This window comes from Procambarus clarkii, chromosome 31 (assembly GCF_040958095.1).
Source record: "Procambarus clarkii isolate CNS0578487 chromosome 31, FALCON_Pclarkii_2.0, whole genome shotgun sequence".
Classification (NCBI taxonomy): Eukaryota; Metazoa; Arthropoda; class Malacostraca; order Decapoda; family Cambaridae; genus Procambarus; species Procambarus clarkii.
Window position 1 is genome coordinate 29,692,163 of NC_091180.1, and position 15,622 is coordinate 29,707,784.

Consider the following 15,622-nt stretch of genomic DNA (forward strand, 5'->3'; position numbering starts at 1 on the left):
AGTTAAAGACAATACGTATTGGTGTCGTCACTGAGTCTTTCATTACAGCGTGATGGGGTAGATAGTGACCTCTTTTTCGGTCATCATTATTAACAACTTCAATAAATTTACTGTTGAATTAATTCATGATACATGTTCAATTTATCTGGCTGTTTTTGTAGCCGTATTAATTGAGACTTTAATTGGGAGGCTGCCATGAAATAATTAACTGGGAGTTGTGGATGATTCAACTTCCATATCAGTTTCACCCATATCAGTTTGTCTTTATAGATAACTGTGTCCAGATATTGCTGGTAAGTGAACGTATCATCAGGGCTTGGTTTATCAGGGACAATACCTAAAGTGTCTAAATCCCACAGTCGAAATACAGGTGGATCAGACTCATTATCTTCAGATATTTCCCTGAAATGTAGGGGTGACTTCCAAGCCTAGTCACGCCACTATTGAGTTGTTTGGTTGTTTGTTGGTTGGTACAAAAATTTGCTGGAAAAGCACCGGTCATGTTAGCAATTTGCCTCCAGCAGATGACAACAAATTCATTCCGAATTGTCTGCTGCATCCTGTTATAAATCTGTAATAATAGTCAGCACTTATTAGGATACCAACGTCTGTGAGGCAGTCAGAATTTATTTTGTGATCCGCTGGCCTCATGCGGTTACGTCTGAGATATTTCGTAGTGCGAGCTAGTCCTGTGACCTGCAGGTCTAAAGGAAGCTTATCTACTACTACCGCTTGTATGGAATTAGTGGAAGACCCAAGTCTTACTAACCACCTTGACTACTTGGTATTCACGACGTGCACTGTTAGTCAAGAACCCAGAGATATTCAATTTCACACGTTTGGCAGGTTTTAATTTTAAGTGCTCAACTAATTGTTGTGTGATGAAAGTCTTCTGTGATCCTTGATCAAAGAGACCTCAAGTATTAACTCTAGACTCACTCACTCACACACACTCTCTCTCTCTCTCTCTCTCTCTCTCTCTCTCTCTCTCTCTCTCTCTCTCTCTCTCTCTCTCTCTCTCTCTCTCTCTCTCTCTCTCTCTCTCTCACAAGATTTATGTCACAGTCTGTTTAGGCGAACTTGATCTCTGTTATTTAATCCAGATAAATATTGTAAAAAAATCTCAAATGTTTAATCGTTTCAATGCAAACTGCGACTTTTTGTAAGGGTGTGGCAGTCATGACAAAACCTTCAGGATGTCAAAATATTGAATTTAGGTTGTCAAAAAGGAGCCTGGAACAGCTTGAGGCAGTAGAATCTTTTAGGACGTTGGTCAGGTAAGGACAAACGTCCAGCGTGTAAAGCTTTATTTAGCAGTTTTTTCTTGGTCTTTATTCATAGAATTTTGGAAAACTATAAAAACAAACTGAAAGTGATTCGAAGTGTAACTAATTTTTGAATATTATTTAAGCTGAAATGATTTAAGATATAATAAGGATAGCAACACACAAGGGAAGTACCGAGGAATGACAGAAGCAAGGATAACAACACACAAGGGAAGTACGAGCGTATGACAGAAGCAAGGATAGCAACACAATATCGTCTAACAGCTCAAACCCAAAGAAAACCCTCCAACTACAGATTTTAGCGAATTGGCTAAAGCAATAACCGGAGCCCTAGATAAATTAACTCCATCCGGAGCACATAGCATTCCTTCCGAAGAAGTGTTCCCAGTTATCAATAAATGATACTGCATTTCATTTACAATATTTGTCTAGTGGGACATTCATTTCTAACTTCCCTTCTTGAAAGAATGCCACATGTGACCGGAATCTCTCCCTTGCTCCTAATTCTATGGCTGTCTTAAACCTCTTCATTAGTACCTCACTCTTTTCTCATCTGATTTAATTTCCACGGGCACTGATCCAAATAACGAGTTTCTTCCCATTTCCAGTCATAGTGTCATTCAGGTTGTTTAGAATATTCCCTCTTCCTCCTCCCGGATAGCAAACCCTTAACCTGTTCCCTCTATCTCCACATAAAACGTTTTTTGCACATACCTCATCTAAGTGTTCACCCACAATCAAAATTAGTTTATTTACTTATTTTACTGGGGCTTCGTTCATTGCCTTGCCATTCAGGTGAACTGCACTCTCCCTATAGCTGTCATCTTTCAACGCGGCGAATGAGTTGGAGGTGTTCACTAAAGTTGTAGAAAGCCTTGTCAGAGTCTTCTTAAGTCCCCAGTCCTTCGTGGTACTCCAAGACGAAACCTTCTTGATGCTGCTCTCCTTCTTTACCTCCTCTTGAGATCAGACACGTTGTTTCACCTGCCTAAGCTGCCCACGCAGCTAGTCTAGCTGTGTCCTCAAGAGTTCCACATAGCTCCACCAATACCAACACTAAACCTTCCATCACTGGTAACTACACACATATGGTAACTATGCAATTCAAATACCCATCAATCTGTGAATTAAGTGATGACGTTGTTGGAGTAAACCAGGCAGTTTACTTAGTCCAGCCATGAGGCAGTTCGCCTCATGGCTTCTCATAGTTGGCGACTGGAAAGCCCTTAAGGATATTCAAGTATTTTCTTGATTTTTCTTACTGATAATCTTCACAGGATGCAAACCTCAATAGTTTCCTATCTTACCAATACCTATTTAGTGCTTGGTGAACATAGGTATCAAGGACACAATAAGTGTACCCAAGAAGTCCCAAGGCAAGACATCTCTGTCCTGCCTGGGGATCGAAATAGGGATCTTCCGTTGTGAGTCGAGGACGTAGACCACTAGGCATCATGGTTCGTAGTACGTATCGGGTTTTCAACAAGTTTTTACTGACGGCATGATCGAAAAGTATGCTATTTTCCTGTATTAAAGAGCCTTACTTGATTATGTCATAGCGAACTTTTACACTATAAACACTTAAATGAATTTGCTGGAATTGCAGTGAAAATCTAATGAGTTGACATAAAATAAAAATATACGAATTAATAAGGTAACTGCAAAAGGCCTATTGGACCACACGTAGCAGCTCCTCTTTATGTCCATTCTAACTCATTTATATATATATATATATAGTTTCATTCACTTAGGCACTAGGAGACTCGCACTGCCAATCCTATGGTGTGAGGCGGAAGCTTTTCAACTGAACTATCCGGGAGACCCAATAGGAAACATTTAATAGGCAGCCAACAACTGCCGAAATGAAATTGTCAACTTTCCCCGCCTTCCTCTTAAGCACATATGAATTAGTGATCCACGCCCATGTCATATAAACTGTCAACCACACTATCGTGGAAATAAACATTTCATACACTTAGGCACTATGGGACTCGATCCCCCGACCCCACGGTGTGAGGGCAGTGGTTTGCTGCCTCTGAAATCTTGATCCCATTACTTGATCGTATTGCAAATTCCACTCACTTTGTCTCGAACCCTTGTCCTTGGAAAAATTGACCTATCACCATTTCTTGCCTCTCCGGATGATAACGACCTATCCACATTGCGCATTTACAAATCTTCAACGGTCGAAATATATCTAATATTATGTTGTGATGTTCAGTTATCTTACAGGATTCTCGCTTAAATTCTCCACTCAGTTCCCGTTTAAATTCCCTTGTTGGCTCCTGTTCAAATTCTCTTCCTGGAAAGCAGGGAAGTGGCTTGACATCTTTGGCGCCTTGTTTCCCAACCAGTCTCCAGCAGTCCTTTTGTATATTCCTCTCTTCACCCTTGCAAGCCATTAGATATTCAACCTGCTCCCCCCCCCCTATTAATCAGTCCATGTTCCAAGCTCAAAGGAGCTCGTAAAAAAGATGGCGGGGAGGTCATGATTCGTGTCATTGTTAATTCCAAAAATTAGCTAGAGCTATTGAGACAGGACTGAACCACTAGCTGTTTGTTGATCGCAGCTTATACAACTTCATCCACTCGTCTCAAACACAGCTCATTGCAACTTCATCCACTCAGACAGCTCACTGCTACATATTCTACTCGTCTCTCCCACAGAGGTGGTGAGTGTGAGACGGAGAGTGAGAGCCACGAGGCCCAGCAGGAACCATGGGCGCCCCACTTTACTCTCGCCTTCTGTTCCTTCTGCTGCTCGCTGCTCTAGTTGCAGACGTCCTGAGCCAGAAGGATGAGGAGGAAACCACCACTGCTAGTCCCAAGGAGGGAAAAGAGAGTTCAAAGAAAGAGAAATCAGGCAAGAAGGAAGAGACATCAGGCAAGAAGAACGAGGACGCTAACTCGGCTTTAACAGAAATTTTACAAATTGTGAAAAATCTGACCTGCGATGGACGTAATTATATTAGCACATTTTTACTTTTCTTTTCCTCAGTATCTTTATAACTAGACATTATGTAAAGCCAGGAATTATCTCTTATGAAAAATCCAGAAACCAATACCATACGTCTAATTATTTTAATAATATCTTAAATTTTTTTTCGGCAGGTGGTGGTAGATTTTCTAACTCTAGTTCTATGTACAAAGTTTATAATTAATTTATCTTTGTGTTGTAGGACTCAATGTGAAATATGACGTCTCCAACATGTTTCATAAGTAGTAATATATTTTTATGGTAGTAGAAGTTGTTTGGTCACGGTGTAAATTCAAAATGGAAAGATTCCGAAACGTAAGTCATTCACTGAGGGCCCAGAGACACTTCAAGATGCTACACGACCATAGATCACATTCACTCCAAACATCTATCATCTACGGGCTACTCATCCCCGTGCCACCTCTTACGGTGGCTTAATATTCATCAATCAATCAATCGCTTCATCAAAACCAAGTGTGGCAAGAAGTTGGAGCACAAATGACGAAGAATGATTCCTGTTGATTGATTGATGAAGATTAAGCCACCCAAGAGGTGGCACGGGCATGAATAGCCCGTAAGATTCCTGTTATATTGCAAATTGGTTTATATCTCTGACGATAAAAGATGAAGTGGAGTGTCAGATGTGTGTTTTCTCTCAAGAGATACTCTTCAGTGAATGGCGATATTTTCTAATGAATGTTTTAACTATGAAAACTACGAGAACACTAACAACAGAAACACCCAGCTCATTACAGAATACTAGTTGACTTCTTCAAACTACAAAAATTTTAACTAACCAGAAAGGCAAGTGCATTCAGACAGCAAGTCCCAGCTCCAGAGAGAGCATTCAAAGCATCCATTTTTTCGCATTGACCATTGAAAGAAACCACACACGATCAGGGAAAGTTTCTTGGTACAAGCTGAGCCACTGCGCAGGAGTTGTTTGGGGATTTACCATCAAAGCAGGTTGTTGTAGACCCTTATCGAACAGTACTGTGAGCAAAATAACGAAGTCTCCGTGGTGTAGTGGTGAGACACTCGCTGGCGTTCCGCGAGCGCTTTGTCATGGGTTCGTATCCTGGCCGGGGAGGATTTACTGGGCGCAATTCCTTAACTGTAGCCTCTGTTTAACTCAAGAGTAAAATGTGTACTTGGTTGTAAAAACGATTCTTCGCGGCGGGGATCGTATTCCAGGGACCTGCCCGAAACGCTACGCGTACTAGTGGCTGCACAAGAATGTAACAACTCTTGTATATATCTCAAAAAAGAAAAAATGTTCGAAAATATCTGTAAATTTTTTTGGAGCAGGTGAGAACCGATGAGTACTTTGTATTGCAAATAAACGTGAGCACAAGTGTCGCAAATAAAGCTGAACTGATTGGGTACATTAGGTTTATCAAGAAGAAGAAATTTATAGAAGTGATACTATTTTACAAAGCCATAGAGGGTAGGATTAACGGAGTGGACATTTTTGGGTCTTGTATGCATGCATGGAGTATAAATCAATAGTGTCGTCGTGTGGATGTGTGCAATGATCGCATCCCAGCAATAACAGGTTGTCGCAAAGTTATTACATTTATAGAAGGAGACAAGTGAGGTACTTGTAGCAAAACGCATTAATGCTGAATTACATCAGGTTCTGTTATTTCATGAAACTCAGACTGTTTGGAACAGCTAGTCATGAAATGAGTGCTGAATTTCAGGGCATGCTGATCCACTCTGAAGCGTGCTGGTTATATCATGGAGACTTGCGGAGAGAGCTGGCAGACTTTCGTTCATCAGAGAGCTCAGACCTTGGTAACAGTTTCGAGGATAAATCTTGGATGTTGGAGTCAGAATATTTATCAGACAGTCCCCCGAACACCAGAGCAAGCAATGCTTCCAACTCTGAATTATTAATGTGCAGGACAAACTATGTACATTCATGCAAAAATGTTTTCCAGTTGGTAAGCAAACTTGTGCAAAATCACTGAAATATTCCCATTTTACCACCAAGAATGTATGTCATCCAGAGAAGACACAAACACGCCGTTAATTTTCCCATTTGGCACATCTGTAAGGAAACTATTTTTATTTCCATGACAGAAGTAAAATACAACGAAAAGGAAAACGGTTCAATTTACTGCTAATTGATTCCGCTATATCTGTAGAGGAGAATGGCTGTTTGTTGGCCTGTCCGAGGTAGGGGAGCCGGACGCTTGCGGCTAGCCTCAATAAGCTTTGCAGGGTAACCGGTCTTTGTCCGGGGGATCGTCATAAGTCCCCTCTTTCGCATGAAAATGCAAATCACACTAACTTCCAACTCGCTAAATACAAGACTTTGTTCTCACTATGTTGCAGGGATGAAGGGGAAAGGAACTATCGGGAGAAAGTGCCAAGCCATTACGACTATACGGCACTGGGAAGGGTTCAGGATAAGGACTTGGGCTGTGATGGGGAGGGGAAGGAATGGTGCCTAACCACTAGGATGGTCGGGGGATTGAACGCCGACCTGCATGATGCGAGACCGTCACTCTATCGTCCAGACCAAGTAGTTGGGCTGCAGGGATGAGAGGAAAGTAAAGAATAGACGAGGGCAAAGGGTGAAGAGTAAGGAAGGAGGTGTAGGGCAGGGAAGGTGGTGAAGGATAGGGAAGTTGGTAAAGGGTAGGAAAGGTGGTGATGGGGAGGGAAGGTCGTCAAAAAGAGAGAAATTGTGTAGTTAAGATGTTTACTGTGTAGAGGATTGTGCATAGGGAAGAGGTAACAGCTAGGAAGATAGTGAGCAGTGAAAATGGTTACAGTGATGAAGATAGTGTGTAGTGAAGATGTGGCGTTTACTGGAAGGGTGGTGAAATGTAGGGAAGGTGGTAAAGTAAGAAGGAAGCACTGAAGGGGTACGGAAAGGTAGAGAAGGAGGCAAGGTAAGGTAATAATCAGGAATAAGCACTTTGAAGAGATCTGAAAATAAGGATTTGGGATAGGAGGGAGGGAAGAAATAGTGTCCAACCACATGGACGGTAGGGGATTGAACACCGATCTTGCAAGAAGCGAGACTCTCACTCTACCGTCCAATACAAGTAGTTAGACAGAGAAGCTGGCAAAAGAGAGAGCAGATTTAATGCTGAATAGTTAAGATGGTTACAGTGACGAAGATAGTCTGTAAGGAACTTGGTTACAGTGATATATAGTGTGGAGGGAAGATGGTTGCAGTGATGGAGACAGTGTATAGTAGAGATAGTCACAGTAAAATAAAGATAGCGAGTAGTGAACACGTCCGTCTCGTGGGTAACACCGGGAAGCCCCAACTAGAGTACAAACAAGCCAAAGTTACGTGTACATTGTGGATAATATTTATATTTGTATTTAATTAGGGAAACTCGCCTGTGGGTCGTGGGGTCTGTGATTTTATATGGGTTTGGAAATACTTCTCTAATGCATCTTTTTCACCTGACCTCTACTGCTTCTTCACCTGTCCTCTACTCCATCTTTACCTGCCCTTTACTACATTTTACCCGGTCCTCTATTGCATTTTCACCTGTATTCTATTGCATCTTCACCTGTCCTCTATTGCACTTTCACCTGTCCTCTATTGCATCTTCACCTGTCCTCTATTGCACTTTCACCTGTATTCTATTGCATCTTCACCTGTCCTCTATTGCACTTTCACCTATCCTCTATTGCATCTTCACCTGTCCTCTATTGCACTTTCACCTGTATTCTATTGCATCTTCACCTGACCTCTAATCCGCCTGTTTCAATTGTCCCGCAACTCAACTATAATAAGGAAATTTCCACTCCATTCAACTCAACTCCTCTAACTCTCCCTATTAGCACCTGTCTTCAACTGCACCTGTGATTAGTTGCACCTAGCTGTGATTAGCTAATAAACTTGTCATCAAGTGCACCTGTGATTAGCTAATAAACTTGTCATCAAGTTCACCTGTGATTAGCTAATAAACTTGTCATCAACTGCCCCAGCCATATACATCACTTAATATCACCTGCATGTCATAAACTGATCCTCTCATATAATGCACCAGACCTCTGTTTGAACCGGTTTTCAAGAGTACTTCTCTTAAACTTCACCTATCGCTAACTGCATCTTTCACTTACTGCATCTATCATCATTTATAGCTGATAAGAACTAAACCTTTTATCAACTGAACCTATCAACTTTACATTTCATCAACTTCATATGTCCTACCTTACCTTGAGGTTACCTTGAGGTGCTTCCGGAGCTTAGCGTCCCCGCGGCCAGGTCGTCGACCAGGCCTCCTTGTTGCTGGACTGATCAACCAGCACCAACATCTCTGCCCAGAAAATTGAATGTTGTGTCGCAAGCATTTCCATGTACTTTATAAAATTTCAAGAAGTATGTATTTGTGTGTTGGTATACTGACAGTCACTTTTGCTGGTATAGGTAAGAAATAATTCTAAATTCTTGATATAATATATTCTAGTCAATTTATTTTCATTATTTGATTTTTTTAAAGGTATTCTTAAAAGGGAAGATTAAATAGTTTGATCAAGAAATTATCCCTTACATAATATTACCATGAATTAAATTGATATCGGTGTAGAATATTTGTGTAGTATTGAGACCCATGATTTAACTCATAATATTTAGTCACTGATAACTTCATAACTTGTTCTCTAAAATGTCTCGTTGGCGAGAGGTGAATACTCATAATGTAATCATATGTTCTGAGACACGTCTTCCTGCAGACAGATGCTGCCCTTCTCCATACTACAACGTGCATGCTGAATGCTTCTTCGTAAGTGAAGAAATGATGACGTGGCACGAGGCACGTGCAATCTGCCTTAAAGCAGATGGAGATTTGGCTACGCCTAAGCACCAAGTCGCCCTCAAAGATAACATTTTTAAAAGTTCGGGTTAGTATGTTGACCAGACTAACGTATGTTGAGTATGTTAGTATGTTGAGTCATACTAACCTTCGGGTTAGTATGACTCTCCACAATAGCATGACAATAATATTTCATCTATCTAGAGGGACGGGAGAGAAGTGTCAGGGGGGAGAGCGCCAAGCTATTACGACTATATAGCACTGGGAAGGGTTAGGATTTGGGGTGAGACGGTAGGGAAAGGAATGGTGCCCAACCACCTGGACGGTCGGGGGATTGAACGCCGTCCTGCATGACGCTCTACCGTCGCTCTACCGTCCACCCCAAGTGGTTGGTCTTATCTATCTAGAATGCCGGGAAGGAAAGGTACTCAAGGGCAACATTACCAAAATGGCCATATAATTTTGTTTAATAGTTTGCTAACTGATCCTTCGTGTAGATCTGCCGAGTTATCTGCTACACTATTCGTCTATTAGAACTCTACAGGCCCAATAGTGTCCATTAGTATTATGTTCCTATGGCATAAATAATATACATTAGTAACCATAATAGCATGTACAATGATGCTTAAGTCCATCCTAACACCTCCTCTCTACCTTCTTTGAGAGTCGCAATCGCTTGTACCCATAACATGAGACTGCTAGAGACTCCTTAACTTATTATGATTAACATATGTGTATACTAAATGTGGTATTAAATAATTTCCGTGTTTTGTTTGATAGTTTGGATCAAACAAGATGACGGTGGCGATGAGTCACAATAACGTGGCTGAAGTATGTTGACCAATCCGCACACTTGAAGATGAAGGGACGACGACGTTTCGGTCCGTCCTGGACCATTCTCAAGTCGATTGTACAATCGACTTGCAGACGATGTATCATATACGAAAATAATGTAAGCTTTGTTTCAAAGCAAAATATGATCTTTTTTTGACTATTTTTTCGTAACATTTCATCTGAGAGAAATGTTAGGAAAGTCGTACAGATCTCGGATCTCACAAATCTGTATTCACTGCTTGTCGGACTACTTACATTAGTCCCTTCCAGGGTGCAGGTGCCTTGACGTGATGTCGCCCATGGATGGATGTGGGGGGCTTCCGCTCCCCTTCTTTTATTCTACGGGCAGGACCTGCTTCCCCTCTCCTGCCTGCTGGGATGATGCACAGTCACACCCAGTGGTTTCACCTGTGCCATTACTGTGCACGGAGACTCGTATACTCTCCAGTGCTTCGTCGTATGTTGGTTAAGCCTAACCAGCTGCCGTGACCCCTGGGCACGTTCCACAGGAACAGCCGTAAACTGGACATGGTTAGATTTGGGTCAATTAGGTATTAGAGGCTTGGAATTCCTATTGGCCCATGAGTTGTTTTCAAACCCTTCAGTGATTATCTGCGTCTGCTCTTCTTGTATATCCGGAAATTGCCTGCGTGCCTGTATCTACCCTTTGTTAGGCTCTATGATGGGTTGGGGTGCTGGGAAGTGGTCTCTCCTCATTTTTATGCTCCATTCGCGTGTAGGCACCCCTCTTCCTCCCTGATTCTTGTGGTGGGACACCAGACGCTAGAACTGGTTCGACCTAGAACCAACTTTCCCTCTCCCAAGGGGTGCTCTATACTGTTGCCAGGGCCCCCTACTGTAATTGACCATTCTTAGTCGCTATGTCTACCTTATAGTCCTCTCCATGCCCAAGCTGGCTCCCTGGCAGTAGGAGTAATACTGTAATGACGTCGGCAGCCGGCTTGTGTACTAATGCTTCTTATAATATTCCCGTCCACGTTATAGCTCCCGTTAACACAAGGGTCCCTCGCCGTAGTTCTCATGCTCTCCCGACGTCACACACACTCCATCCTTCCGTTATTTGTTTAGTAAAAAATAATTGGGCCACGTATTTTGACCTTTCATGCACTGACGGACAGTTACCATGATATCCGCCTCCACCGTTGTCTAGTACGGTCCGTTGGCGTTACGTTACTTTTTGTGCCTATCGATTTCGTGTCCACTGGGATCCACGACCAACAGTGATGAAGTCCCATTTCAGATTACCACCTCTTTGAAAACCACCTTTATTGTGGGTGTTCAATAGGTCAGTAGGTAGAGCTACGAGCTACTGCTATAGTGACCTGCGGTTCGAGGCTCCCATGGTCCGAGAGGAGGGAATTATCAGGGAAAAAGCGCCAAGCCATTACGACTATATAGGATCTAGAAGGGGTCAGGATAAGGATTTGGGATGGGACGGGGGGAAAGGAATGGTCCGAGTTAATGATATATTTGTTTCGTTATTTTTAAATATTTGTTTTCAAATTGATTTATTTGAATTAGATTATTATATTACATTAAGAATATGAATTACCAATAGTTAGGTTAGGTTAGGTTAGGATAGGTAAGTTAGGTTAGGTTTGATCAAGGTTATGGATAGATAGATGGAGGGATAGATTAATAGATTTATAGATAGATTGATGAATGGATAGATGAATGGATAAATAAATAGACGAATGGATAGTTTTAGAGACAGATAGGAGACACAAACAGACCCGGGCAACGCCGGGTACCCCCCGGCGTGTATATATATATATATATATATATATATATATATATATATATATATATATATATATATATATATATATATATATAGGTATATATATGGAACAATTATCACAAAAACACTGATCCAAGTATGCGGAAAAACCACATTTTAAAAACAAAGAATGCTTAACGCGTTTTCGTCTAATTCGCCTTCATCAGAGCAAAGCAGAATGAAGGCTTCATTCATTTCTACTTCATTCTACTTTGCTCTGATGAAGGCAAATTAGACGAAAACGCATTAAGCATTCCCTATTTTTCAAATGTGTTTTTTCCGCATATATATATATATATATATATATATATATATATATATATATATATATATATATATATATATATATATTATATATATATATATATATATATTATATATATATATATAAATAATATAGAATGGGTGTTTTCTTTAGTAGAAGAATGTGAATGATATATCCATTTTAAAAAAGGATTGTTTTAATCGTGACTCTCTCCTTTGCGTTGTTATCCACGTAAGACTTGTGTTACAGGCGGGGTGAAGGTGTTTGTGGGAGGCAGAGACGCCGAGGAGAACGGTCAATTCAAGTGGCTGGATGAGACCAAAGTCCAGGAAGGTGACTGGATGGAAGGGGAACCCAACAACGAGTGGGACAAGGAGTTCTGCCTCGCGTTTCATGCTGGAAAGCAACCAATGCTCTTCGATATGAACTGTGAGAATCCAATGCGATTTGTCTGTCAATATCAATTTAAGGAATAAGACCAGCAGGAGGATATACAGGCAGGCAGAAGGACGTTGCTTTGGTGACATGTTGGTTAGGTAATTGTTTTGTTTGTGAGTGATTCAAACACTTGTTTTTGGGGGGGGGTTATGTATCATGTACGATCACTTAGAATTTATATTCAAGTTTTGTAGCCCTTTTCCCTGTTTCTTCCCGGCCTCTCATTCTCTTTCTTGCTACTTGATTATATTGTTTTCCCATACTTTTATATATATATATATATATATATAATGAATGAATTGAATGTTTAGGGAATAATTATTCAGAAGTGAACTATATCTGTGTTAAGTGTTGTCACTGTGAGTGAATCGACTGTAGTTGTATGCATTATGTACGTCATGTGTTGTAAATCATTCTGACACTCAATATAAACCATTAACACGGATGCAGCATCAAATGAACACTACTGGACCAACTTCCAGATGGCCAAGAAATGCCCAACTTCTGGCCAAGAATCACAAATTTTACTTAAAATTTAAGAAAACTCCAACATATTTTTTAATGTTATTTAAAAACTCGAATAAATATGTATAGTATATCATTTTAGTCTTAAGATATGTTTTTTATTGCTTAGTTATTTGGATACTGATAAACGAGGTATATTGTATCTGGTGTTAAATACGCTGCCAAAACCCACTTCATCATTAAATAAATCCAACTGATCTTGCGTGTGTCATTGTTTAATTCACCTGTCAATTACTCGCCAGTAACCTCGTTCACGACAGGAAAGTCTTGTCTTGTATGGGAGTAAAGTTTTATTATTTCAAAGACAATATTCTAGCACACGACGACACTTTCTCACAATTTACAAACAAATAATATTCTTAAACTACTTTATAATTATGAAAATACATATATATATGAGCTTAATTTCGTTATAGTCTATTAAAATTTACAATCTCAAGGAATAGGACGAGTTAACAAATTTTAAACTTCATAGTAATGATCCCTGGCTAGAGAGGATTGACTAGGCGCCAATTTTTAACTATACTCCTCTGTTTACCCCGCAGTGAATGGGTATCTGGTTGTTAAACAATTTGTCGGGACGTATTCCAGCGAAAATTAAGATTAAGGACCTGCCCGAAACGCTATGCGTGCTGCTGGCTTTACAAGAATGTAAAAACACTTGTATATTAATTGTTAATATATATATATATATATATATATATATATATATATATATATATATATATATATATATATATATATATATATATATATATATATATATATATATATATATATATATATATATATATATATATATATATATATATATATATATATATATATATATAAACAATGGAAAATAAGGCGCAAAGATACTCAACTGTTCGTTTTGACATCTGGGAAGACAGAAGCATATCAACTATGTTACTATAGAAAAATCTAACAACCTTCACCTTCAACTTCATAGGATAAATTCAACTCAAATAGGCTCCCTATACATGTAGTCAAGTGACAGTGTCAGACCACGGAGGAAAATTGAAACAGGAATTTCCTTAAGTACTTTCGTATATTAATACATCTTCAGAAGGAGTCACTCCTTCTGAAGATGTACTAATATACGAAAGTACTTAAGGAAATTCCTGTTTCAATTTTCCTCCGTGGTCTGACACTGTCACATTTTTAATCACGTGTTTATTTTCGTGATATACACACATATAGTCAAGTACCCCCTTAACCTTCATTAACCTTGCCACAGAGAAACAAACGATTTTTGCAAATAAACAGATATTACCTCCTCTGACGAGGGCTCGTTTTCTGTCAGATTCTGCCTCAAGAAAACGAGTACTTTTAAATACCTGAGGTTGATACTTCACGTTCTGACATATACTTAGATGTATAAATAAACATATATGGTTAACTGGTAATGTTTGTCAATTAAGAAATAAAAAATGCAAATTTTATCTGGTCATTAAGAACACTACAGCCACTTCTTAATAAAATAGTAGTTAATTAAAGGTCACTTGGCATCCCTTTCACCAAAATGGTGACACCCAGCCGGAAGTTGTCAGTCCTCGCTCGTCGTCTGTCTCAGGTAAGTGGTTGCAACATGTCCTCTGCTTTGCTTGTTGGCTGTACTTGTAAGGTGCCCTACGTTGTACAACTCCAGTGCTCCTTAGGGATATATGTTGCCACCTACAGTCCGCCGATGATGTCTTGGCAACACACAGCCAACCAGGTCTTACCTTCTAATAGCTAATTACGTCTTAGGTGTAGGAACTAGGAGATGTGTCCGGCTATTAAAGTCCGAGATCATTTCTGACTACATTACTTCCTTGGTCACCATGCTACCACCTTGTAAGCTCAACTATAGAGGCTTCAGCTCTCGGTCCACGACTAACACCCCCAGGTGATCATAGCCACGTCCAATCTGGCTGCAGCCTTAACACATTTAAGCTATCGGCAGACATCTGCTTGCTCGCCAGAACACCAAATGAAGACCCCCAACACCCCCTGATTGTGCGTCGGAACGTCATAATGAATTTCAGTTCGGAAGGTTACTTAAAGGTACTTAAAGGTTACTTAAAGGTCAGCAGTTGACCTTATGAACGATAGGGCAAATAGACACACTCGTTCCAGATAATGTTACAATAATATTGTTGAAAATTGTGACTTTTTTCCACTAGCTGGTAAGCGAGTATCAGTGGGCACCAACAGAGCCCCAGAAGACAGGAGGTGTGTCTGGGGTTCTCGCCTCATCATCCTCTATTTCAACATGGTGGTGCGTCTCGTGACGTCATAACTCTTCGGGTAATCTTGTTCCAAATAATAATTACCTTGTTTTGTGTCTCGATTAGCATCCTAACCGGTTTGCCTTAATATACCTACAACTCATTAATCAGGAATAAAAGATAAAAGATTTCGGAATTAATACATTTCCCTTATTGTAGACGAAGTTGTTGATAACGGGAGTACAATTAGTCCCGTAACACTGGTCCATGGTCCACATAGAGCCACCCTCATCACCATGCAGATCTGTTGGCTGTAATTTTGAAAGCCTGCATTTTGTGGCTATTACATGCGGGATCGAACAAAAATTACTCTCCAAAAGTTGCCAAATGGGTACAGATGGATGTATTGGACCGTAAAACAAATTAACCCTAACATCACATTTCAACATCCTTCATTCCTGCAGTATGTTCCTTACCTTCATGTAAATCTTAAACT

At 40.2% G+C, this 15,622-nt stretch overlaps 1 protein-coding gene across 1 annotated transcript; it reads left to right on the forward strand.

Moving 5' to 3' along the window:
* Window positions 1-1,181: 1,181 nt before the first annotated feature.
* LOC123758772 (C-type lectin lectoxin-Phi1) lies at window positions 1,182-13,115 on the forward strand. The gene is made up of 4 exons (XM_069334667.1): window positions 1,182-1,277; window positions 3,954-4,245; window positions 8,971-9,138; window positions 12,200-13,115. Exons 2-4 carry the CDS (start codon window positions 4,005-4,007, stop codon window positions 12,424-12,426), a joined length of 636 nt encoding a protein of 211 aa, XP_069190768.1. The 5' UTR covers window positions 1,182-1,277; window positions 3,954-4,004; the 3' UTR covers window positions 12,427-13,115.
* The last annotated feature ends 2,507 nt before the right edge of the window (window positions 13,116-15,622 follow it).